Genomic DNA, 24927 nt, shown 5'->3' with positions numbered 1-24927 from the left:
CAGATTTCACTTGCAATGACACAAATGCGACGCATGCGTTGAAAACATTGGCTTTAAAGAGGGGAAACGCAGATCCTTAAGTAATGTGTGGTTACAAAGACGTGATAAATGTGAAATGTGTAATACTGACACGAAAAGTAATAGTTCCGCTGACGGAGATATTATTTTAGGGCGTAAATCTGCAACTGAGATATAGAAGACGACTTCCTAATGGTTTTACTCCGGTGAAAACCTATTTTATCAACAGAAAAAAAAAATCTAGTTTTCCAACTGAGATACGTTTAAACGAAAAGACTACTTTCGTTGGCCTACAATAAGGTTCCAGGTTCTTCAAGAAACTGGTCGGTACAACTGTATAGATTCCTTACATATGTTGTCCAGTAGTTGGCAGCAATAGTTCTTAAACATTTCAATACATTGTTACTTTAGCTTTTTACTTATGTAAAATTAAACAAAGATATTAATAATTTGTAATAGGTTTATTCCATGCTGAAAAAAAGAAGAAAGAGAACACAACGTTTCGGCCGTGGAGCCTTCTTCAGGTGTCAAGAAGGCTCCACGGCCGAAACGTTGTGTTCTCTTTCTTCTTTTTTTCAGCATGGAATAAACCTATTACTTGTTCCTTTGCAGCCTACGCATGCTGACGCAGCTACCCACCTATTAATAATTTGGTTGTTTTCCCCCTACAAGATACTGTCAGAAGTATCTTGTGTGTGATCTGACAGTGTATTCATTAAACAATCAAGAAAGCCTTGAAATCTAAAACGTTTGTCAATTTAAGTCAAGAATATAACACAAAAACAGCTCTAGTCTTTATTTTACAGTTTAAATAATGTATTAGTCTGAATATATTATTGATCTTCTAAGACACTGAAATACATGTGAACAGAGATATCCCATAAGTAATTTTGCTAATCATCTCTTACATTCTCATTTGTTTCCAACAAAAAAGGGTTTGTTGAAGGCAAAATATACAGAGAAGCCTTACAAAGCACTGCTGCATCTGTAAGGTAAGCCCTCTGTCCATTTCTTTTATCTAGACTTAAAATCTGAAGTGAGTTGACTTTTTTTTTACTTAAGGTAAAGCCTTCAGTGACCTCAGAATTGAATTGCGATTTATTATCGTTATTCCTTCACCATTTATTCTGTTTCATAAGAGGACACTATTTTCATTCTAGTCAATTTTTCATCATATACAGACTCGTGGTTTTGTATTAGAAACACTGCCTAAGTCTTTCTACTTTGCATACATTTCTTTGACTGGCATATTTTAATAGACTAAAATATGTGGTGGTGGGGTGGCAATTTTACATCCCAAACTAGACACAATCAATGCACTGTAGATTAGGAAGATATAGCTGTATCTCACTCATCTGTAATAAGCAATAATTATATTAAAAAGTAAAAAAAAAGATTTATTAAACACAGTTAAAGTTTACAATAAACATAATTTTAATATAAAGCAATTATGGACTTCCATAATTAAAACACTAATTTATAGTATTATTCACACCTGTTATAGTACAATTATGGAATTGTTATATTAAACCAATATAGCACTATGTAATACTGTAAGTTGTGCAAAAACCTACAGTAAAACCTACATTTCATAAATGTAAACATATTTATTGTAATTATAGTAAATTATAGATAATAACAGGTGGATAATAATAACATCAGATAATTATAGGAATTATGTATCTTTTGAGAACACAAGATATATTTAAAAGAACATTTGAAAGTTTAAATATCTTTTAAAGATTGTCAGCAACTTCCTGTAGTCCAACACATGATATCTGTACTATGTAGTATATGTGAAATAATATATTCTGGCAGATACCGAAATTCGTTATAAATCCCAATCACTTTTACAAGAGCTGAAAGTCAGAACCTGAATTGGAAAGCAGGAGCAAGTTGTCAGTATACAGTACAACTCCAGACGGTAGGTGCACTTTATACTCCAATACAGTAGATGGCAGTAATAAGTTGAAAACAACGTAATGTACTACAAAGACGAAAGAAATGTCTTTTGGGAGGCTACCAGCAGTAGGCGATAAACAGAAAATTAACTTTTTTCAGTAACGAACGGCGGAAGAGAGGGTTGTTGAACTCCGACCTTTTATGCATTGAAACATGGCCACTGTGTTGTAGCAACGTGGGTTTCGTTCTAATAATTTGAAAAATTAAATTTGTTTTGACTTTTTATCCAAGAAAGGGTAAGCAACGATTTGAATTGCTGTAATTCTACTAATCGCCAGGAAGTATATCATACTTTCAGGTTACGCAACAGAAATCTGACAATGAGATAAGTGGTTAGTTCTTTGCAGAATTATTTACAAGTGTCAGCACTGATTGCTGTGCCTGATATAAATGCACAGACGCGATGTTTTGTTTGTAAAACTAGTGTTTTGTTATGTAACGATGCACTTTGATTTATAACTAAAATAACTTAAAATATACAGAAAGATTTTTAGTGTTGTACTTCAAACTATTTTAATGGGTTCTCCAGCTTCAGCCTACGCTAGTGATAATTAAAAATAATTAGACACAACTCTTTGTGAAATTCTAAAGTATTGCTGCTGATTATGTACAACTTACCATTTTTAAGATGCTTTAAAAAGCCAGTACATCCATAATTGCAACTTATTACATATATACAGTATGTCGGCCAATCATTATAGGATTTTATTCTTACGTAAAAGTTCTTAACCAACAAGATGAATAAACCCTAATACTGTGTAACAATGCCAGATCAGTCAATCTTTGTGTGTTTGTGTAACAGATTGTCCAAGATGGGGAAGACACAGAAGAAAAAAGGCCTTGCTGACAAAGTGCAGAAGACCAAGACTGCCACGGAGATAAAGAACAACCCCTTTGAGGTGAAGATAAATAGAAAGAAGTTTGACGTTCTAGGAAGAAAGACAAAGCACGATGTCGGCCTGCCTGGTGTTTCCCGTTCCAAAGCCATAAAAAAGGTGAGAGCATAGGTTGAGAGTTGGTAAATTACTTATCTTTTTTTAAAATTTATAACCACGTTATTTATCTTTTATCATCATCACCCCACAAGAATATAGATCTGCCTGTTGCCTGTAAAATCTGATGGATACTGTGAGTGATGCATCAGCATGAGATGGAGAATGTACACTTTAGTGCTTACAGCAGAAAAGATTCAAAAGATTTCAAAGAGCCAGTTGTTTTTAGTTCTACTCACGTGATCTGGAATAGGCACCTGTGTGTGTCATGAGTCACAGCTTGTAGCTACAAGCCCTGTGACCACACACAGGGGAGAAAGAGGAAGTGTTTACTCCTCAGGCCCGCCTACCATCGAGTTATCTTTTATCTTGTTACATGCTATGCACCCCAAACTGGATATTTCCTGCCGGCCGGTTGAAGGAAAGCACCAACAGCACTGCCAACCAGCACTGCTCTGCTCCAGCACTGGGGTGGAGCAGTGGTACTGTGGCTAAGGATCTGTGCCTGTGGCTGGAAGGTTGCCGGTTCAAATCCTGCGGCCGGCAGAGGAATCCTACTCTGTCGGGCCCCTGAGCAAGGACCTTAACCCCAGCTGTACAATGGCTGACACTGCGCTCTGACCCCAAGCTTCTCTCCCACTCTGTGTGTCTGTGTCTCATGGAGAGCCAGCTGGGGTATGTGAAAAGACGAATTTCTAATGCAAGAAATTGTATATGGCTAATAAGTGATCTTACATCTTACATCTTACAACCTACAAGCATCCCGGGAGGTTACAGGGGTGGCTGTGCTTGTTGAGCTTGTCCTTGGCAGCACTCCGCCAGTTGCTTAGGAGAACAGGCAGCTAATGACATGTCCCAAGCTGGTTATTATAGAGCTCAACCTGCGCTCGGTGGAGCAGCTCAGAGGATCCCTCAGCTGGACTTTTAAGTTATCTCCCCCTCGTATCATTGTAAGTTGAAAGGAGCTTGGGAATTTACGAATGTACCATGCATCCCGAATCAGTGCATCAGATTTGTTTCACCATCTCTGGCATATTTATATATATATGGCCCCCCACCCATTTACACTGGAATGATCCACATTTCTCACAACACCTCTGTGGGCTGAGTATAAATAGTAGTTGTCTGCATTAGAATCTGTGTCAGACTTTAGATGGTACACAGGGTCAAGCTACCAGATAGAACTGTGTTTGAGTCATCTCTGACTTAAGCAGTGTGTTTTCTTAAATCTCTGTTATAGCTGCCCCTTTTAACATGTTTAACATTTTAGAACTTATCTTAAAAATTACGTGGTATGTCTTACTCTAGTATTGTTCTTCAACACAGCATGAGTTTGGTTTTTCGGTCCTGAGATCAAAATTTTTACTAAGGGTTAAAACTATAACTCCTAAAACTATAACTCTTCATCAGACCTTGCAGTTTTTTTCAATTAATGTTTTTGAATCAGAAAACCCTCTGTAATACAATTAGTATTAATATACAGTATATGGTAAAACCTCTAATACAGCCTTCAGGTTGCTGCTATAATCTTGTTGATTATTGTGACCACTTTGGTTTATATTATCATAAAACACACAAACTTGGAGCAAGAGCAGTGCTTTAAAGAAATAACTGAAAACCAGAAAGTGAGCAAATACACATATTTTAGTTCAGGAAGACATTATTTTCAGACAGGAACAGGCATAAAGTAAGGTTCTTTGGGCTCCTTATTTGTATTTGTTTTAATAAATTGTAATAATTGAAAATATTTCTGAATGTTTTTTTTATCCTTAGCGTAAAGAGACACTGCTGAAAGAATACAAACTGAAGAACAAGGCCAATAAAATTATTGACAGACGGTTTGGAGAATATGATACAAAAATGGCCCCAGAAGAAAAAATACTGAAGAGGTTTGCCTTGGAGAGACAGGTACTTATCAGTGCTTTTATACAACTGAAAATGTGAAAAGCAAAACAAGAATGGCAGAGGGACAGTGAGTTGGTTGGGCACTTTTCTTGAGTTTCTGTGACCATAATTCTGTTTTACCTGAATGAGACGAAGTAGACAGAAGTCAGTCATCCTGTACTCACAAAAACAGCATCTGAAATTGTCTGCCTGTAAAGAAAGTGAGATCAGTCCTCGCTCATCTGTGCTCAGTGTGCTTGTTTCAGAGGCAGATTCAAGTAGAGGTGATGCTGTGTTTTGAAAACAATGATATATAAAGGATATCGGGTATTATTATATTAACCAAAATGCTGGATTGTATATGTGACTGCCTGAGTTTTAACATCAGGTAAAGTAAATACGTAGAGAATAGTGTTAATGTGATAAGTATACATGTAATCATGCTGTACATTGAACAGTTTGTCCAAACACCCCCCTGTGTTTTCATCACACTATGCTGTAATATTGATATTTTTACTACGTAGCTAAAGTAGATGTAGGGCCTGCAAAGGTGTTGATGGGACCAGGAAGAACCAAGTTTAAGAATTGCAAGTGCGAATAAATCAGAATGGTGCAAGACTGGAAAGACATGAATGCTGGTATATCTGAAAATCAAAGTTAGGATTTTCATTCTTTCATAGTGTGACTGGAGCTCATGTAAGAAACAAGCACCCATTTTTAGGACACACAAACCAAGTACTGATAGTCCAGCATTTCACAGGCGGCCACAGCTTGTTGTGCACTATAACTCAAGTCAATGAAAACGTTTTTAAAAAATGGGGCAGACCTCTATGGGTAGTAAATATTTTGAAGTCACCGGTCCTAAAGTTTCATTTAAGATTGATTATGCAGGTTTTAACTTGGATATTCTTCTGCAGCGCATTCATGACAAGAAGGATATCTATAACCTGAACGAAGAGGAGGAATTAACCCATTATGGCCAGTCCTTGGCAGACATTGAGAAGCTGAATGATGTGGTTGAGAGTGACAGTGACACAGAGGAAAAGGGTCTTTTGTCAGGTACGTACAGGAAGAGTAAATGTGTGAGCATCACTCAACTAATGATTTTATTCCTCTGCCCCCAGTGTATTTTGCTGTACATTTTTTTAAATGACGTAAGTTCTGTAAGTGATAGGTTCTGCAGCCCCCATTTCCTAAAGTCTCTCCCTAGTTTAACAAGGCTCTGTAACCGTAGCAACCAAAGGCTCTTTCAGAGAGTGTCAATACGGTGTTATCCGAGTTTGATATTAAATCAGCATGCATTTGTGTACAAATATCTTCATGTTGATAATGAAAGATGTGGGATGGACATGGACTTTACTTTCAGTACAGTTAGAGTGAAATTATTCAGGTTTATACTGGTGACCATGCTTTTGATTAACAAAGTAAGTTAATTTAGATCAGCGTTTACATTTTCACAATGAAATAAGATACTCTAATTACAAAATACATTAAAGTTTACTTAGGGTCTGAAATAAATGCATAATGCTAACATTTGTATTTTATATAGCTTTTCTGTGGAGCACAAAAGCTGTAATTTTATATAAAGGAATCTCATTAACAAATCACTCGTTTAAGATGTTTTATACTGTACCAAATACACTCAAAACCTGACAATACAGAGCATTTTATTTAATTATTTAAATTCATTATTAAAAATGATAAGAAAGTAAGAACTAGTGTTCCCTGATTATTATAGGCACTGTCTTCATTAGTATTTTATTTTAGTGAAATCTGAGGTTTTGTTTCCTTCAGCTTCCATCAATTGCTTGTGTTGCATAGCAACATAATGTGACTCATTTTAATGGTGGGGCAAATTACATTTATTTTGCTGAAGATTAAAGAAAAGTTACAAGATGTAGTGAGGCAAAGCTGATGTGGGCGTAATTTTTGAATGGATGCTGAAGCCAGAAGAAATGGAAATGGAAGAAATGTTATTTTTCCTTAAATGTCCTACAGTTGTTCAGTCACGAACCAGCACTGTTAGAAGACGAGTGTCTCAACCCCTTCCCTGTTTCTGACATGCTTTGCGTCCCTGTTTTGACAGCGGAGCTCACTGCATCCCACTTTGGAGGAGGAGGGGGCCTGCTGAGGAAAAAGTCTCCACACGAGCAAAACGATGATGATGGCACTCATAAGCCCAAGACCCGCCAGGAACTCATTGAAGAGATGATCGTCAAGTCAAAATTGGAGAAGGTACAGGAAGCTGCAGCAACACTCGCAATGTTTCTGTCTAAGCATGGACTGATCAGACAGTTCAGTTCAAAATTTCTGGAGATCAACTTGCTGTTGAACAGAGCAAACTCTGGAAATTCTTAAGCTTGAAGTATCCTTATATTAAAATTGTATCCTATAGATACAATTAGCAGTAACTTTGCAATTCAACTGGTGAATTTTTCACATTTGTCTTGAAAATAGAAGCACCTCAGATGTTTTCTTAGCTTTTACTCAAATGTAAATACTCAACCAGATGCTTTCTTAAATGCCTTGTTGTCCTTAATGTATTAAGCTCTCATTAAAAGTTGAAGGAGTCTAAAGGTAATTATAAATTATTATTTCTGTGCGAGGCATCGCTACAAAAGGGACTGCAGTCACATTTCTTTAATGTTGTCTGTTCCATATAGTTTATGACTTTGTCTGCGGGCTGACAGAAAAAAACATTCTTTAGGCACAAAGCATGTGTTCTTCCCTGGAATGTATTAATTCTTATCCTTGGATTTTATTGGTTGTGAAATGCAGTGCAGCACAGAGGAGCTTTGTATCACATAAATCATTTACTACTGACTTCAGGGAGAATCGTTTAGTCTAAAGGAAATAATTAAGTCACCATTCATAAATGTGCTGTTTATATAGTTTGATCATTCAGATTTGGACATTTCTTTGAATCCCTTGTCTTAAGCAATGGATACACAGATACGTCTATAATTTCATGATGTCAAGATTAAACATAGAAGTGTTTGTTGGTCTGCCTTTCACCATAATTAAGGTGACTGTAGTTTGTGTTGGATAACTAGATGATCAGATGTGGTGGGGGGGGTGTCAGTACTGTATTGAATGAATAAACTGTTTGCTATCCTTCCCAGCGAGAGCGACAGACGCAGAGAGAGGAAGCACAGGAATTGACAGAAAAACTCGACAATGACTGGAAATCCATTCAGAGCCTGCTGGTTCACAGGACTCCAAAATCTGAGCTCAAGGAAGCAGATGAGAAGCCCAAGGTAATGCAGACAGACCTGCTCTAGAAAGCCATATCTTCACAGCACTGTGGTTTTTATGAGAGTTGAAATGCTTAATACGTTTGAATACTGGATTGCACAATTTCATAATAACATCTATCTAAAAGGTAAAACGAGGTGGTGATACAAAATGTACGATGGAAGTTTAGTGGGAAAGTTCGTAATGATCGGCTATAACAGCGCCTGTAAAAAGGTTTACAATATATCTGTGTCAAATTGCAGAACTGCACACTATAATATATGTTTCTATTAAAAGGTAAAGGTATATTATATGTAGATTAATTACACAATGTAATACTCAAGTTAAAAAAAAAAGTTCAGTGCTGAAATCAGTGAAGAGGTGGACACTAACTTACTCCGTTCAATTCTGACGTCATGATTTAACCGATCTGATGATCTGGATTCAGACTTTGTCAGCAGCTGTTTAACTGCTGGGCTTCATGGAGGCAAAGAACTGAATGAAAAGGATCAGTTTGGGAGTTATGCATTGAGCTGGGCCTTCCTAAGAATAGGAAGACCAAGGTTTCTTTAGACATATAGGCTAAATTGCTTCCAGTACCTTAATTTTGCACTTCTCATCATGATGACTTTCAGTAAAATAAAGCCGAAAGTATTCTAATAAAACATAATGCAAAGTCTTACAATCTGTTTTTGCCGTGCATCAGCCTGATGAGTATGACATGATTGTACGGGAACTGGGCTTTGAGATGAAAGCTCAGCCATCTGAGAGGATGAAGACTGAGGAGGAACTAGCCAGGGAAGAGAAGGAACGTCTCCAGAAACTGGAGGTGGGTTGTTCTGTTCTTTAACTAGTCGTTAAATGCAAAAGCTTTCATTTCTGTTTGGTGTGCTAAGGAATACTGCTCGGAAAGGGATTTTATTTTTATTGGAGGCAAGATTACAAAAGGTACAGTAAGTACACCACGACAAATACTGAGGTGAATTCCACATGTAGGTACGGACGAATGCAAAGTTATTTGCAGCTCCCGTTAACAAAATAGTGAGACAATTTTTATACTTTTTTTAAGAAAGTGTGATCAACAAGGATTTCTGTTTGTTGTTTTGTATTGTATTTCAGTGTTGGGAAAGATTTATTTTGCTAATCTCAAGATAAATATAAAAGCTGACACAGTGTAATGCTCCTGACTTTATAACCAAGAAAAGACTTGTTTTAAAATGTGCGTTTTCTGAAGGCCGACAGGTTGCGCCGAATGCAGGGGGACATTGAAGAGGACAGCACAAAGAAGGTCTCTCATCTCTCTGCAGATGATCTGAATGATGGGTTCATATTGGATAAAGAGGACCGTCGTACACTCTCGTACCAGGTCTGTAATTAGAAAGTATGCCACAACTCTGCAGTTCGAAGTGACTATAGAAACATGGTTATATTAAAATATGTACACATTCTTAACATCTCCCATGGGACATCACTAAGGTTTTGACAGTGAATTGAGTGGGAAGCATTATTTTTGTCACTTCTGTTTTTAATGCTAAGAAAGAAATAATGAAAATTCATTTGCTTATGTTCCTGAAAATAAATGCTGCACAGAAGTGTTCATTCAGCTTGAATGTCTGTGAAAAACTACTTTTTTAGAGCCGCACGCTGCAAGTGTATAAAGTTAAAATACAAAATGACTGCCATCTAATAATTTGCAAAGTAGGAATTTTGTATAGTTTGCTTTCTCATCCTCTGGTTTCTTAAATTAGGTGTACCTTGAAATGTGATATCCATACGGAATGTTGATGTTGGTAAAGAGATGATTTTGACATTTTTCTGTGTTGATCCCAAATTGTGTAGTTGCTATGAAAAACTTGACATTCCAAGATACAAATAAAAATATTCACTTTAAAATTGTTTAAACAAGTTAATTAACTCCTTACAATAACAGAAGACATCCTTCTGGAAGTGCCTAAAGTCTATAAAGATGTTTCTTATTTTTTGTCACAATTATTTATGTTTTTATAGTCAGTTTTAAGCACTTTAAAATCGGTTTCAGGCATAATTACTGGACCAGTTGAGTTTCTGTGTCATTATGTTTTCAGAGTTTAGCTATTGTGTTTTAGTTTTTTAATGTCCTATTAAAGCTAACTTTTGTGCTTTGCCTACTCAGGATGGGAAGTGGAACATCGAGGCGGGTGAGGAGGGTGAGGAATCTGGGAAAGATGAAGAAGATCTAGGAGGAGAGGAGGAAGAGGATGGAGAGGAAGGTGGGGAGAGTGCAGATGAAGAGGAGGAGGAATCTGAGGAGGATGCAGAAAGTGGTGATGAGGGCAGCCACTCTGACCTGGACTCAGAGCAGGACAGCAACCAGGAGGAAGATGAAAAGGAGAAGACAGAGGCCTCTCCCGTAGTGCAGAAGACCCTGACTGAGGAGGAGAGAATAGCACAGCAGGAGGCCGCAAAAGCTGAGCTCCCATATACATTTGCAGGTTAGACAACAGCCTCAGGATATTGTCTGTTTCTACTAAGAGTGGGACTCAAATTCAGGACAGTTCTTCTGTCTGAAAAAAATTCAAACGTCCATTCTGCTTTTTCTTCTGTGAGTCTGGAGTTTTTAAAACTTTGCAAGAATAAGGCTTTCTGACAAAATGGTGTTATTTCAATTTTCTATTAAGCTCTAGGTACTTTCAGTTTTTTACTTTTCAGCACAGAAAAAGGTTTAGATTTGTGTCTGTATTTCAAACTGGAACTTGATGAATCTTTGAATAGAACTGAAAATGTTTAGAATTTTGCAGTAAATTAAACTACAGTTTAGACAAAAGTAGTGATGTTAACTTTTACCCTTTTTTTCTTTTCTATCCTCTTTAGCTCCTGAAAGCTATAGTGATTTGCTGTCTTTAATCCAGGGGCATTCACCTGAGAAGCAGTGCATTATTGTTGGGAGGATTCAGAAGTGCAATCACCCAAGTCTTGCATCAGGAAACAAATTCAAACTTCAAGTATGTGATGATCAATAAATCTCCTAAGTTTATTAGACATTATTGTAGCTGTCATTGGGGTCTATGCTAGTAATATCATGAATAAAAAAGCTTTTTGGATTCTATTAGCAATGTGTTTTATAGAGGATGTTAATGTTTTATATACTGCCTGGATGTACGACAATATATTTGGTGTTTTGTCAGACACCCATGCAGCTGTATGCAAATTATACCACTAAGTTGTCCTATTTAAATCATATAATTCTGTCGTATGTTTATCAGCTGTTGCCGTCATTTTTAATTCTGATTTCCAGGAGAGAGAGAAATGAAAGTGAAAAGCTACAAGTTGAAATAAAACCCAAGTGCTTCAATAATCAGAATACACAATACTTAAAATTAAACTGCCTTATCTTTTTGTCCTTATGAAAATATTTTTGCTTTGATTTTTTTTTTTTTGTGCCGTAACCGGTGCTTCTGTTACTTGTTTATTTTTCAGAAATTATTCGGCTTCCTACTCGAATATGTTGGTGAACTGGCAACCAGAACTCCCGTTGACCTGCTAACAGTGAACAAGCTTGTTCCGTAAGCACCCACCACCACCCTTCTTATTGTTTTTCTGCCCACTCCTACGCCTTCTAGCAGCTAAATGAGCAAAATAGTTGAATGGCTTATTCTTGCAGAAGATGACCTATAACACTTCTTTAATTTGGCCCATTGATGTCTGTTTTATTGATGGAGCTTGTACACTTATCTAGAAAAGTGCATAGAACAGGAAGTTGCCTCTACATGCTTTTCCTGTGCAGTGTTGTGACTGAAATAGAAGTCTGCTAATAAGATACTTAAGTTGTACATATAACTTCATTAGTTTTTTTCACAAAATACTTTTATACTAATGTTTTACAAAAAGCCATCCTTTGAAATCTACTTGAAAGTTTAGTTATCCCAAAATTAAAAGCCTTTGTTTGACTATACCTGACCAAATGCCTTACAAAAGCTGCCTCAGTAATTAAAAAGGCAGTTACAAAAGGGCACCAAATGGAGATATGAGTCATTGTGAACATGTACCTTTTGACCTGATTGCCTGATTTAGGTATGCATTGTAAATTGTACAGAGAACGTTATATGACGTGCAAAAGGCATCTTATATACAGTAAGAAGTTACAGTATATGTATTGTGTTATTAGCATAAACAATTAGCTTAAAGTCTCCACCAGCGTTTTCTTCTATTATTATAACGTTACTATTAAAACTGGCAGTTTTTGACTGGTATCAACCCACATTGAACGGCAGGTCACCATTTGCCAATCAGAACTGCAGCTATAGAACTGTTATTTTTGTGCTATTTTGTCCCACACCCAGGCAGCTGTATGGCCTGTGCCAGATGTTCCCTGAAGCCGCCTGTACATCAATGCAGTCAATTCTGTGTGACAGTGCACATGACATGGAGGAAACAATAGAACTTAAAGGACGTTCTCCTTTTCCAGGTCTTGACATGGTATGGATGTTCCAGAAATATAGTACTGTAGATGGCTTTGTCTTCAGATATGTCTTCTTGTATAATCCATCATATAAGTTAGCTTTCCATCAGATCACATCTTATGAAACGTGTTAGTAAACTGTGGCTTCTTTCTAATCATCCTCTCCCTTCTTCTCAGCTGATTTATCTGAAGATTGCATCCCTTTTGTTCCCTGCTTCGGACTTCAGACACCCTGTGGTCACTCCTGCTATGGTTTACATCAGTCAGTCACTTACAAAGGTGGGTATTTACTAACATCAGTCCAGCTGTACTATTTTCCAGCTTTACTTATCAATGCAGTTACTTCCTCTCAGCCACTGATTTATGGAATGTGCGCTGTTGTCTAGCTCTTCTGACAACTTTCTGATTATTTTAAAAACAAGCTGATGAAACTTCAGAAACCTTTGATCCAGGCTGACTGAGATATGACAGTTATTGTCTTGTCACTTTTAGCACTGAATAGTTTATTTAATAAAAAAAATCACTCATCATTCTGCAAATGTTAAATGCAGACTATATAAACAAATGAAATGAAAATTCTTTTTGTGCTTCTTTGCAGTGTCCAGTAACTACGTTGGAAGATGTGACTACAGGACTTGTGCTTTGTTCCCTCACCGTAGAATATGTATCGCTATCCCAGAGATTTGTACCAGAACTCATCAACTTCCTGTTGGGGATTCTGCATTTAGCAGTCCCTGATAAAACATCATTAGGTACAGTATATGTGATGTTCCGGTCTCAGTTCTGGTTATTTGTTGTGTCTGTGACTAAGTTGATTTGAATGATCAGTAACAAAATCATCATCATCATCATAACACCTGGACAACAGAGGTCCGTAGCGCCGATCTTGTATAGCCACGTCCGGTGGCACGGCTCCATTCCTTTAAAAATGGTAAACCTTTAGGTGGAATAGGGTCTATGCATTTATTCACATCTCATCAAATTCAACAATTTTGATAACTTTTTGTTTTGTTTTTTCAAAACTTTCGTGGTTGGTCCTGTGAGGGAAAGTAGTAGTAGGCAGGAACAAGACAATCATAGTATGATAGAGCATTTAATATAAGATGGGGCTGTTCAGTCCTAGTCCTGGAGGCCCAGTGTTTCTGCAGGTTATTTAAAGGTCTCTTTAAAGCGGCAACTTCTGAAGAGGTGAGCTAAATTGTTAAGATGGTGCAGTTAAGGGTTGTGTCACAGCCCTGATTAAACTTAAGAAAGGAAAGTGTGTATGTGGAGTAAGAAAAGCCATGGATTGAGGAAGGAATTGATTGACAGGGATCACAACAAACTTACTTTTATTGGGTTTTTTAATCTCTTCATCAGGAGAGACTTAGTAAAATGAGTGTGACTTGTATTCTGTTGTATAACATGGTGTAACATTAGAATAATGTTACCAAAGTCACCATTTCGTGAAAACAGTAGTTTTTTTCGGCCTTTTCCATTTGCAGCTATAGCTCTGCCTCTCTTTTCCCTTTTATAATTTTTTTAAACTGGACTTGGACCCTGCTAGTACAAACATTTATCACCTTAAGTATGTTGTAGAGGTTTTGTAATAGATAAGATAATAGATAACCATTTTATAATAGTTAAGAAGGAAGGAAGGAAACTCAATAAAGAGCCAACAACACATTCTGATAATTAATTCTAATGCCAGGAATTATAGCATTAGCAGAGGCTAGCTAAATACTTGCAACGTGCTGTCACTTTAACATACATCACAGTGGACACAGTGGAATTTTTCAAGGTCTGTTAGGATCTGATTGCAATGATATATTTCTCTGTCTCAGAAGCATTTTCAGTGGTAAAGTGCTATCTATAATCTTTAAATTGATCACACTAAATTTATTTTCTTTATTTTCTTTTTAGACACTTTTACTTTAAGAAGCTTTTTTTGCTTGATTAATGATCCAGAACATGTAATATTTCTTAAAAAAAAGTTTTATACCAATTAATACTGAGTTTTGGACTTTGATCCCAATTTAGGCTTTTAGCCCACATTGTCATCATTCATGTACTCATGTATGATCATTACAGGTTGCTGAGTTGTTCAAATCAAAACTGCACAAATGCTGTTCCTATGAAAGAGGCATACAGCACACAAAAGCTCAAAGTGTACTAAAATTCTTAACGGTTAATTATAGAATTAAGATAGCTTGTGTAGTAGTGCTGGACAGCTGCAATGTACGACACCTGCAGGCACATGTCAATTATATTTTGTTCACTGGGTCTTTCAGGGTACGCTGTGGTGCCTCCGTTCAAGGCAAAAGGGAGGAGCTCTGACCTGCTGGTGGTGAAGAACGAAAAGGCGGCTGAAGTTTGGAAGCTAAAGCAACAGCCACTCTCTGCTGTTCAGGGACTGAAGTTTAAGGACAGTTTGGAGATTGACCATTTCAAGTAAGAGAACAGTCTGTGAAAGTGGCTGGAGACATTTAAGTTGTTCTCTTTTTTTGCATATGTTGTATTATATTATGGTGTTTAATATAGTGAGGTACAGAAGAAATGTAATACCAAAGTTGAATAGACATTAAATACTGTTAACAAAAGTTTCAGAACAGAGAATTATGATAAGTCTGAAACTGGAAACATAGAGTTAATATTTTGGAATGACCTTCCTGAGCATGCACTGGTAAAAACTCCTTGTAGCATTTGCACGTAGACCAGATGAGTTTCTGGTGAGGCTGCTAAGGAGATGCTCTATCACTCCTCCTGTGCAGCTACAGCCAGCAGCTAATTAATGATTAATTAATGTTTGGTCCCATGGCCTTTCTGACGGTTTCAAGTCAGGAAAAAAGGATGGTTATAGTGAACCCTTGTTGGATTTTTTTTTCTGGAACGTTGCCATTGTAATCTTAGCTCTGTGTGGTCCTGCATTGCCGTGCTGGAAAATCAAGATTGGCTTGCAGGAGCAGAACAACTGTTGGCTCAAGGTCATCTTCGGTGTATCACTGAACAGTAGCATTGCTTGACTTGAGCATTATGACTGTCCACGTAGCATACAATACAACATCTTTACACACACTATGCTCAGGTCTGTGAAGGGCAAAATTACATTCGTTGGTAAATAAAACACTCACTCTGTACTTGCACCTCGGGTCTTACTTACAGATGGTAATTTTATCATGTCATGCCTGAGTGACCTAAAGTAGTAGCATGTAATAGCAGAATAACTGTAGCATGCAGAGAGCTACAGTGATTCTGCTGATGTTCAGATCACCACTTCCTTGAATGTCTTGTGCTGTAGCTGCAGCAGTTTGAAGATGATAACACAGATAGTGACAGTCCTGGTTCAGTGGTCTGTGCCTCACAGAAGCAGTTTACTAATTCCTCTAGACTAGTCTGCTTATTGTTAATGCATCTCATTCTCTGTGCCATTTTGCTCACATACAGGCTGCCTTCAGTCACTGTTTTTTTTCTTTCACTGCTGTACAGCCTTCATAGTTAAGTGTACTGTAGCACCCTTTTCGTAGTCCTAATTCATGTATCAAGATACATGCTGAGACAAGCATGTGTTAAGTGTTTGCAAATACTCATAATTATCACAACAGTGTGAGCCCTAAAAAAGGCCAAGGATGTCTCTGTAGAGCCTAGTAAAGTTTCACTTTAAGAAGTGTGAACAGCAAGTTGTGCATTTTTATTTTAGCAGCATCTAAAGTTATAGTTGTTTAGCTGCTGGCTTCTGTCTTTGTAGGACCCTAACACCTTGTATGTTCCAGCAAACAGATCAGGAGACTTAAAAGACAGGTGTTTATAGGACGTGTTTGACATTTTCTTCTCCTGAGACTATTTTATGAGTTTGTTAAATTACTGAACCTGATAAAATAGCTGTAGAGTTTAATACAGAAAGCTGCATTCATGAGCAATTTGAAACTGAGACCTCTGCTACTTAGAAGAAGACTTAAACTCCCTTCCCTTGTCTTGAACTTGAACTTTCAATTTTTAAATCTAGAATTCTGATATTAAACCTTGTTGTTTTTTTTAAGAGTGGAAGACCTCACTGGCAGTGTTTATTAAAATACTTAAATGTCTGTTGACATTTTTAAGTCCTCAAAATCAGTCCAGAACAAGATGCATTCCATAATTTTGTTATTCCATGAAAGGAGGTACAGTCTTCAGTAAATTTAAGTACTGGACCTATTTTCATGCCCGATCTTCATGTTCTACTCAATATAAGAAAAAGCAGATTCTTGAAGTAATATGCTTTACATTTTCAGAGCAAGGAAAATTTGGGGTAGTATGACACTGTAAAAAAAGATAATTAATTTTACACTGTAAAAAAAAATGATTTAGTCTTTCCTGTGGAATGGTGGCAGAATAGTAGACACTTCTGTTGTTTGAGAAACTGAGATAGAAGATGGTCACAACTGTCCTTTTTTCACTTCTGTTTGTTTTCTGTGTTGCAGATTCTCCTCATTGGCTACTTGTTTAGACCTTGTGAAAAGGTGCACATCACTGTATAAATCATTACCTTCCTTCAGCAAAGTCTTCCAGCCAATCGGAACTCTCCTTATGAAACATCTTCCTGTAGAAAACTATCCTTCACACTTACAGGTTAGTACTGTTACCTCCATACTGATAGTGTGGGTCAATAGCTTGCAATAAATAAAGGTCTAACAGGACAAGCATCCTTTCAGTGACGGTGATCTGGAGTATTCCTCAAGCAATAAATATTAATAGACAAAGTATCAGTCATGAATTGCTCCAGTCTCCATAAAAATTAAAAATTCATTAAAGTAAGGAAACATGACAGTGTCTTGGTTGGCCAGGTTGTTTTGGTATACATTTTACTTTTCAGCTCACGCTGTACCAACTCGCTGCTACAGAAATCCTCAGACATACTCTGTTAAAACCAAAGTGGCTCTACACCTTGATTTAATACTTAAGAAGATGCCAAAATCTGAAAATACTATCAAGGAGAAGTCAGCAGTATTGCTTGAGAAAACCCTGAGCTAAGAAGAGGCTTACCTGTGTGGCATGTATGGGAGGCGAGCAGATATTCATCACACTTTACTGAGAGATCAGGCCAAGCTCTGATTGTGACCATAGTGGAGCAGATGAGAAATTCCTCTGTAGGGTAAATTAAGATCTCTGTGAAATGCTGATGGAAGGAATGTTCTGATGGAACCACTAGGAGTTCACACTGAGCAGCAAGATGCTCAGCCTGAGAAACAGAATGCCAATGATGGGTGACCACTAACCCCTGTGAAGCAAATTTGGTCACCACCGATGGAATTTGTAATAGTGATGCATCAGTTAGAAGAAAAAAAGGTTTAAATATGAGGATGGAAAGGAGTGTGATTACATTCCAAACAAAAGCAGACAACTTTTAAGCTTACAGTTCAAGGCAAAACATCCAGATATGTATCACAGACTTCCAATCTTTTACGTTGGCTATTAAAAGTTTAGGATGTGCTTCTTGCCAGCAGTTTTACTTCTACAAGATTAATTAGTAAATAGTTTTTCTTTCATGTCAGCAGAACCCATGAAACATAAACAGATCACTATTTCAAAATATTAAAAAAGGGTTGGCTTAAAAAGAAGTTATCAAAGAACCTCGCTTGTTTAGTTGGTTTCACGTAAAATCCTGTAACCAGTCCCAACACAACCCTGGTTGTTTTGGTTAATTTCAGTAATCCATTTTTTTTTTATCTAGGCACTTCATCAAGACATTCTGGAAGCAATAAACAGCACTCCAACATCACATGTGCCGCTAGTGTTTGAAAAAAAGAAGCCTGTTCCTCTGAAATTGTACACGCCGAAAATCGTGGAAGTGTAAGTGTCTTAAATAAGTCCAGCCGAGTTAAAGTTTTCAGTATTGCTAAATATGAAACTGAATATTTTACAAAGCTAGCTCGGGGGCACCTTACAGATTTTTACACAGTGGAAATGCTTCAACGTGTGGCGTAAAAACAAACTTGTGGTCTCCCCTGAAATTGTTTCTGGTCTCCATTTTTTCATGACTTGCTTGTGTTTCCAGCCTGGACTACGGAAAGAAGCGTGGCTGCACGAAACAGGAGAGGGAGCGAGAGAGGCTGAAGCACAAGTACAAGAAGGAGTTCAAGGGAGCGCTGCGGGAGATCCGCAAGGACACCAGGTTCTTGGCCAGGGAGAAGCTGTCTGAAGTTATGGCCAGGTACGTAAAGTCTTTCATTGTTTGCTTCTGTCTTGGTGGGCTGTGTTATTGGAGTTCCTGCTGGTTTTGTGTGTAATTGCTTTTGTCTGATTTTGGTTTGTGTCTATATTAATTGTAATGTTTCAGCTGAGATAACGTACGCCATAAAAGGATGCTTTGGAAAGCCCCATTCAGAATCAGAAACTTTACCTGCCAAGTACACGATATACAAGGAATTTCTCATGGTGCAGGTGTTGACATAAATTCCAATAAGATAAAGTAACAAAAAAGAAATCTACAGATAAAAGTAATGATCAGTGATATGTACAATTTAAAAGTATCCAGACACTTAGAAGAGAGAGATAATGATTACACTCCTTTGTGTGATTAATTGTGGCTTCATATTGTTGCTTCAAGCTTTGAAGCTGTTCAAAATGTTTTTCTGAGTAGATTGTTCTGAAAAGAAAAGCTGTAACATTCAGTCAAAAATCTGTATTTTTCTCTAAAGCAAAATATTGTCCTCCAGGGCTAATAGATTTTTAACTTCTATACACTGTCTTTTTAAACATAAATAGGATTTTACATACAGCTTGTTGTTACAAACAACTTTGTCGCTTTTGCTGCATCAGTGGAACGCAATCCTTTGTTTAATTCAGGGATCCCCAGTCCTGCTCCTTGAAGGACATTGTGTCTGCAGGTTTTTTATGACTTTTTAAAGAGCCAGAACCCCAAAGTCTCAGAAAAGTTTTTAAACTTGTCCTACTAAGTTAAGGTGATTGATTGAGCTAAACCGAAAACCTGTAGACACACCAGCCCTCCAGGATCCAGATTGGGGAACCCTGATTTCAACAATACTCCTGTTCTAATGTGGAGAAGATATATTGCTTTCTTGGATGACATGCAGTAGCAGTTCAGTTGAACACTCAATAAATCAAACATTTTTTAAATTTAAGAATTGCCATTTATATATATATATGGAATATTGAATAATCATTTAGGAATTGCCAGGTGTGTCTTTACATCTCAGCATACAATACTGTATAACTGCTCTCACAGGTAGAATGAGGAACTGTAGAATGAGCTTTTCCCACCTGCTCAGCCATCAATCCACCCATCTTTTTACATGCTGCAAGTTTCACAGGTTTATATAGGAGATTAAACACCTTTCGAAGGAGAGAAGTGGCCTTCACTGTCACAGGGGTCACTGTTGACTGAGAGCCTAGAAAGCTCTGGCCATCAGTGTCCAAACCTTAACACATCTATGTCCAACTCTTAGCGCCACTGCCTGGGGAATTCCTCTCACGGTGATAGGGACTAGTGACATGACCTAAACCTAAACCTAAACTGTACTCGGTTCAAGTGTCTACACCTGGTCATTCTACTCAAGAGCCCAGATATTATAGCTGTTCTGATACGTCATCCATTTGTAATTTTTAATTCACATTTGAGAAACAAGGGCAAATGGTCACAGACTAGAAGGCCTTTTTTTAATGGTATATGGTTTGTGTGGATTCGTTCTTAAATGTATCTAGGTTAGCTAGATCATTATTCATAAATTGTTCAAATTCCATTTTATAATTGGTATTCTATGTTAATCAGTTTCATCTATCTTACATGGGCCATGTATGTTCTTGAGAGTATGAATCGTTATTTGTTTACTGCCACAGGGACTCGGAGAGGAAGAGGAAGGTGAAAGAGCTGTTCGGCAGCCTGGCGACACAGGAGGGAGAGTGGAAAGCTTTGAAGAGACGGAAGAACAAGAGCTGAGGTCCTGCTAAGATTCACTGCCCTTTAACATGTCTCCGGCACACATTGGGGTTGTCCTGTTAATCTCATCGTGTGCATAACCAGAGGAGTTTGGGATCAAATCCTCTCTTAGCCTGCAAAAAAAGCTGTTGTCTTTGTTTAATGGTTTCTTGTCCATCTGTTTTTGATTTCAGTTATGTTCATTATGTATTTCTGAGCTGTGTAACCCCCCTCAAAAAACAAACCAATTTCATGTCCTGTTTTTCTGTTGATGGTACTGCATTACAGCAGTTGATCTTGTGTGTTCAAGAGTCTTGGTGCGTTTCTTTTTATAATGGACAGGGTTACAACATGAACTTCAGTAAAGTGCATTTTACAGTGTTTCACATCTGTGTGCTTATGTGCAGCAAAGGCTTGCTTTCACATTTGTACAGGGCAGAAAAACCCATCTTGCCTGAGTCCCGTCAGCGCTACCACAATAAGAACATTAGGAAGGTTACAAGTGAGAGGAGGCCAATGGCCTGAAAGAAACCAGGGTATCGGCTTTAACCAATGCCATGCAGCTTGTTCCATACTCCCATAACCCCTCTTAGGTAAAGAAGTGCCTTCTGTTCTCAATTTGAAATGCACTTTCACTTAATTTCCATGTGTGCAGTCTTAATAGTGAAACACAAACGGTATCCTACAACCATGACGCTGCCGCTATTCTCTTAGGTAATGACAGTGTTTGACTAAATTGCTAAAGATATTTTTAAATACATAAAAGATTTAAAATGTTTTAGTGTTGATGAGGGAGTAAAACTCTGATCTTTTTATTGTCCATTTTAGCTGCTTTCTATAGAAAGCAATTAGTGAGACTTTTCTTCTCATTACTGTAAATGAATATAAAAGATTGCATTAGCTACCCATTTATTTACACAGTTACTTTTATTAAATGGTTGTACTGTTGTATTATCCAGATGGGTTGTTTTATGCTCCCTTGTAAAATACATAAAAAGTACCATTTTAATGAGGAATCATGGTGTATCACACCCACTGTTTCATTGCAGAGGATAATGTGGAACTGCAGATTTGAATACAGACTTAAATTAAAGACTCCTTAAAAAGAGGAAAATACCAGTTCCATGTTTTTTTTTTCTGTGCAACTTTCCTAGAGCTAAGAGCTACAAAAATAATCCACAACATTATTGCTTTAAAGTCAAGCTTTATTAAGAGGTTACACTCTAGTACTTGGTTTATATATGGATGTGAACACTCTTATTGTTGTTACATTGGTGAGGGTTTGGGCAGTGACTGAGGGTATATTCTTCATTAACTTGAACCTGTGCTTAGTAATAACTACCCACATCATTGGATTTTCTGTGTGGGTGAAAACACTGGTTGTAAGGCACTCTTAGCCTTCAGAGTGTGGGTTGGCTTGAGTACTGGCCAGTGGTTCTCAGGCAATGACTTTGGTGGCCGTTTCCACACAGCGAGACACTGCGGTGGTTCTTTCTTCCTTTGTGACTCCGTGAGCTGAAAAGAGAAGCAAAAAAAAATGGAGCTTTTTCTCCTACTGCACTGCAATAAAAGACGTACAGCTATAAAACCTTGACACTGAATCTGTGGTAAGGAAACCAGTACAATTACCCCTCAGACTGACACTTAAAAATACCACTTTTCAGAAAGTACTGGGTATTTCAAGTGATGCTTAGATGCAGAAACCCATTTACAACTTTTCACAGCACTCTGTGATGAACAGGAGGTGCTTACTTCACTCCCATATGCATGGGCACGGCCATTTGAAGTATGCAAAGCTTGCACCCTCTTGTGTAAGGGGCTGTTCTTTTTTTACTTGTGCAGGCCCACCAGTACAGAATCAGTGCTCCCATTTCAATGGTATCCCAGACATTGACATTGTTTTATGGCATGATTCATCAAACAGTTTTGTGTGTCAAACCTTCAAAGAACATGGTTGTCTATGTCCATTAAATGACAGGCACAGAAGATGATTGAACTGTATAAAACAGTTTAATTATCCTTTATCCCTGTATTTGGTGCTGCTGCAGGGATATGGGGTCTGGTTTTTATTGTGTTAATTAGATGGATAGTAATATTTTCAGTTCAAAAATATCATTTAAAAATCGTTCAAGTTTGTCATCCCAAACCCTAAATTAGCATTTTCATTTCCTGTCTACTGTCATACTCTTGAAACAGGTGTTGGAATTAGAATTATCACATGCATTGGAAAACTGCTTTCTCCTAGAATGCATGGTGATTTGTCACTTTGTCTATGTTGAACTGTCACCCGGTCATCCTAAATCAGTCTGGTCCACTTCTATGGAAGCACTCACCTGAAATGCTTTGTGAAGAAATGCCCAGCCTCTTCTCCTCTCCTTCCAGGAGCTTTCTGTAGGTGGCAATCTCTGCATCCAGCCTCAGCTTGATGTTGAGGAGCTCCTGGTAGTCCTGTAGGTACTTGCTCATCTCCGTCTTGGTTTCGCCAAGCTGGCATTCGAGCTGGTTGATGAGGTGCTGCAGCTCGCCTGCTTTGTCCAGGTGACTGAGCTCCATATCTTCCAGCTGCAGCTCCAGCGCATTGTTGCGGCTCCTTAAAGCATCAATCTGGCTCTGCAATTCGGAGGCCTGATTCTGCAAGATGGTGATCTCCTCCTTCATGCTCTTCATCTGGCCCTCGTGCTTGCTGGCGTGTTCCTTCAGCGAGTCAAACTTGTTCTTGTACCACTTCTCGGCCTCCTGCACATTCCTGGCGGCCACCCGCTCGATCTCGGCCCTGACGTTCCGCAGGTAAGCAGCCAGGTCGGGCCGCTCCGTGTCCAGCTTGGCAGTCACCTTGGAGTCCTCGATCTGCTTCATTAGGTCGGTCACCTCCTCGTCGTGCAGCTTTTTCAAGAACTCGATCTCTGCCGCCAGCTGCTCCACCCGCTTCTCCAGCTCGGCCTTCTGCAGCGTGGCATTGTCCACATCCTGACGGAACTCCCGCAGGATCGCCTCAGCCTCCTCTGCGCTCATGGCAAGGAAACAAGGTTACAAACATCGAGGAGAGAAAATCTTTTTATCCCGGTTTGGTGTCTTGGTATTTTACTTGAACATTAGAGATTTTGTGTGGCTTATAAAGAATGAAGAGTGTTTTCAAATCAAGGGATATTTCATGGTATGCTGCACGTTACTAAGGCTGACTATTTTAGGTTGGTAAATAGGTAACTTTTTCTTTGCAGCATTCTCATTCATAGCAATATAAAAGATTTACAAGAACATAGGAATGTAGGATTTTAATTGTAACAGTGCAGATAATATTGTGTAGTGCTTTAATTTGTATGCTCCAAGTTGGGATTTTTTATATATTGAGGAGTGTCTGTGTTACTGAGTTACTGACAATTAATGAACTGTAGAAAGAAATACTATTAAAAAGTACTTAATCTTTGGCTGCAGGCTAAGGAGGTGTAAAGGAAAAGGCTCACCTTTAAGTGCCAGTTCTTCCTCTACCTTGAGTCTCCAAACCTCTATATCCTCCTGGATGTAGCCCCTCTCAATGTCAACAGCTCCCTTCTCATTGGTGAGCGTCTCGATCAGCTCCTTCAGCTCCTTGAACTTGTGCTCGTACTCGTCACCGACATTGGAGGGCCCCCCTTTGTAGCGGCCTTGCAGCGCCGCCAGCTCAGCCTGCAGCGAGGCATTCCTTTGCTCCAGGGCCTGAACCTTTTCGATGTAGCCGGCGAACCGGGTGTTCAGCTCTTGCATCTCCTCCTTCTCGTTGGCATGGTGGTGGTGGATCTCCGTGCCGACCTCAATTGCGGCGCCTGGGAACCCCTGGCGGCCTCGGCTGTACGAGGACGCTCTGCAGCGGGAGGGAGAGGGGCTCTGCACCCGCATCCTGCTCGAGCCGCTCACCGTCAGTGTTTTCTGGGAAAAGGATGTGCTCCTCATGGCAGATGGAGATGTATTGCGTCAAGGGTTTCTTGTCTGTAACAGGTCTGCAGGGAAGCAGAAATATTGCTTTTAAGTTGGCTGTTTTGTTTAAATAATCAAAGTCCTTTGTTTTAAAAATGTTCCAGGCGTATGACCCTCAGGACTGCTGCTCCCTGTGGATGGCTGCAGCTTTTTATGAAGCCTCAAGGAATGTTGCAGCTACTCTTGAAAATCACACATGTTTTAGACATTTTAAATTGGGAGGATGACTTTTAGCCAAGACCTTCACCACACACTTTATTAACTGTTGGTGAATTGCATTGTCATGAGGAGCATGGAGTCAAGATGGCCTGACCCGGCTTTGCACCTCAGTGGTACATGCCTGCAGGTGTGTGTATGATGTTATTTTTCGTTTTGTTCTCAGCTTGGGCTGTGTGCTTGAGGGAAGGGCATCTTGTGCTTGTGGCAACACTTGAAAAGTGTCTTGGCAACAATTTTCCACTGCAGTAATGTTATGTGTTTTAATAGAGGCATGTCCGCGCATAATTCAAGAACTGATATCCCAAGGAAAACCTTTAAGAGGCTTTTAAAAAGTCCCG

The 24927-nt window shown here is 38.5% G+C and overlaps 2 protein-coding genes across 3 annotated transcripts; one reads left to right on the top strand and one right to left on the bottom strand.

Annotated features, from left to right (window-relative positions):
* Window positions 1–276: 276 nt before the first annotated feature.
* On the top strand, window positions 277–21533 carry nop14 (NOP14 nucleolar protein homolog (yeast)). 2 transcript variants are annotated; one of them, XM_088910698.1, is made up of 20 exons: window positions 277–341; window positions 953–1010; window positions 2783–2975; window positions 4746–4880; window positions 5774–5915; window positions 6943–7091; window positions 7979–8113; window positions 8797–8919; window positions 9325–9456; window positions 10243–10561; window positions 10941–11071; window positions 11547–11632; window positions 12410–12545; window positions 12706–12807; window positions 13127–13280; window positions 14799–14958; window positions 16965–17112; window positions 18215–18333; window positions 18539–18694; window positions 20341–21533. In XM_088910698.1, exons 3-20 carry the CDS (start codon window positions 2793–2795, stop codon window positions 20438–20440), a joined length of 2610 nt encoding a protein of 869 aa, XP_088766824.1. In that variant the 5' UTR covers window positions 277–341; window positions 953–1010; window positions 2783–2792; the 3' UTR covers window positions 20441–21533. The 2 variants fall into 2 exon arrangements, with proteins under 2 accessions (XP_088766824.1, XP_088766823.1); XM_088910697.1 differs by lacking the exons at window positions 277–341; window positions 953–1010 and adding an exon at window positions 2104–2216.
* A 245-nt stretch (window positions 21534–21778) lies between these two features.
* Window positions 21779–24363, bottom strand: vimr1 (vimentin-related 1). Its single transcript, XM_088910699.1, has 3 exons — window positions 23881–24363; window positions 22753–23421; window positions 21779–21934 (listed from the first exon to the last, which is right to left on the bottom strand). Exons 1-3 carry the CDS (start codon window positions 24344–24346, stop codon window positions 21858–21860), a joined length of 1212 nt encoding a protein of 403 aa, XP_088766825.1. The 5' UTR covers window positions 24347–24363; the 3' UTR covers window positions 21779–21857.
* Between the last annotated feature and the right edge of the window lie 564 nt (window positions 24364–24927).

The sequence above is a fragment of the Atractosteus spatula genome, chromosome 3, assembly GCF_055471065.1.
Source record: "Atractosteus spatula isolate fAtrSpa1 chromosome 3, fAtrSpa1.hap1, whole genome shotgun sequence".
NCBI classification, from domain to species: Eukaryota; Metazoa; Chordata; class Actinopteri; order Semionotiformes; family Lepisosteidae; genus Atractosteus; species Atractosteus spatula.
The sequence above is the reverse complement of the archived record's forward strand: the minus strand, read 5'-3'. Positions and strand labels throughout refer to the sequence as shown.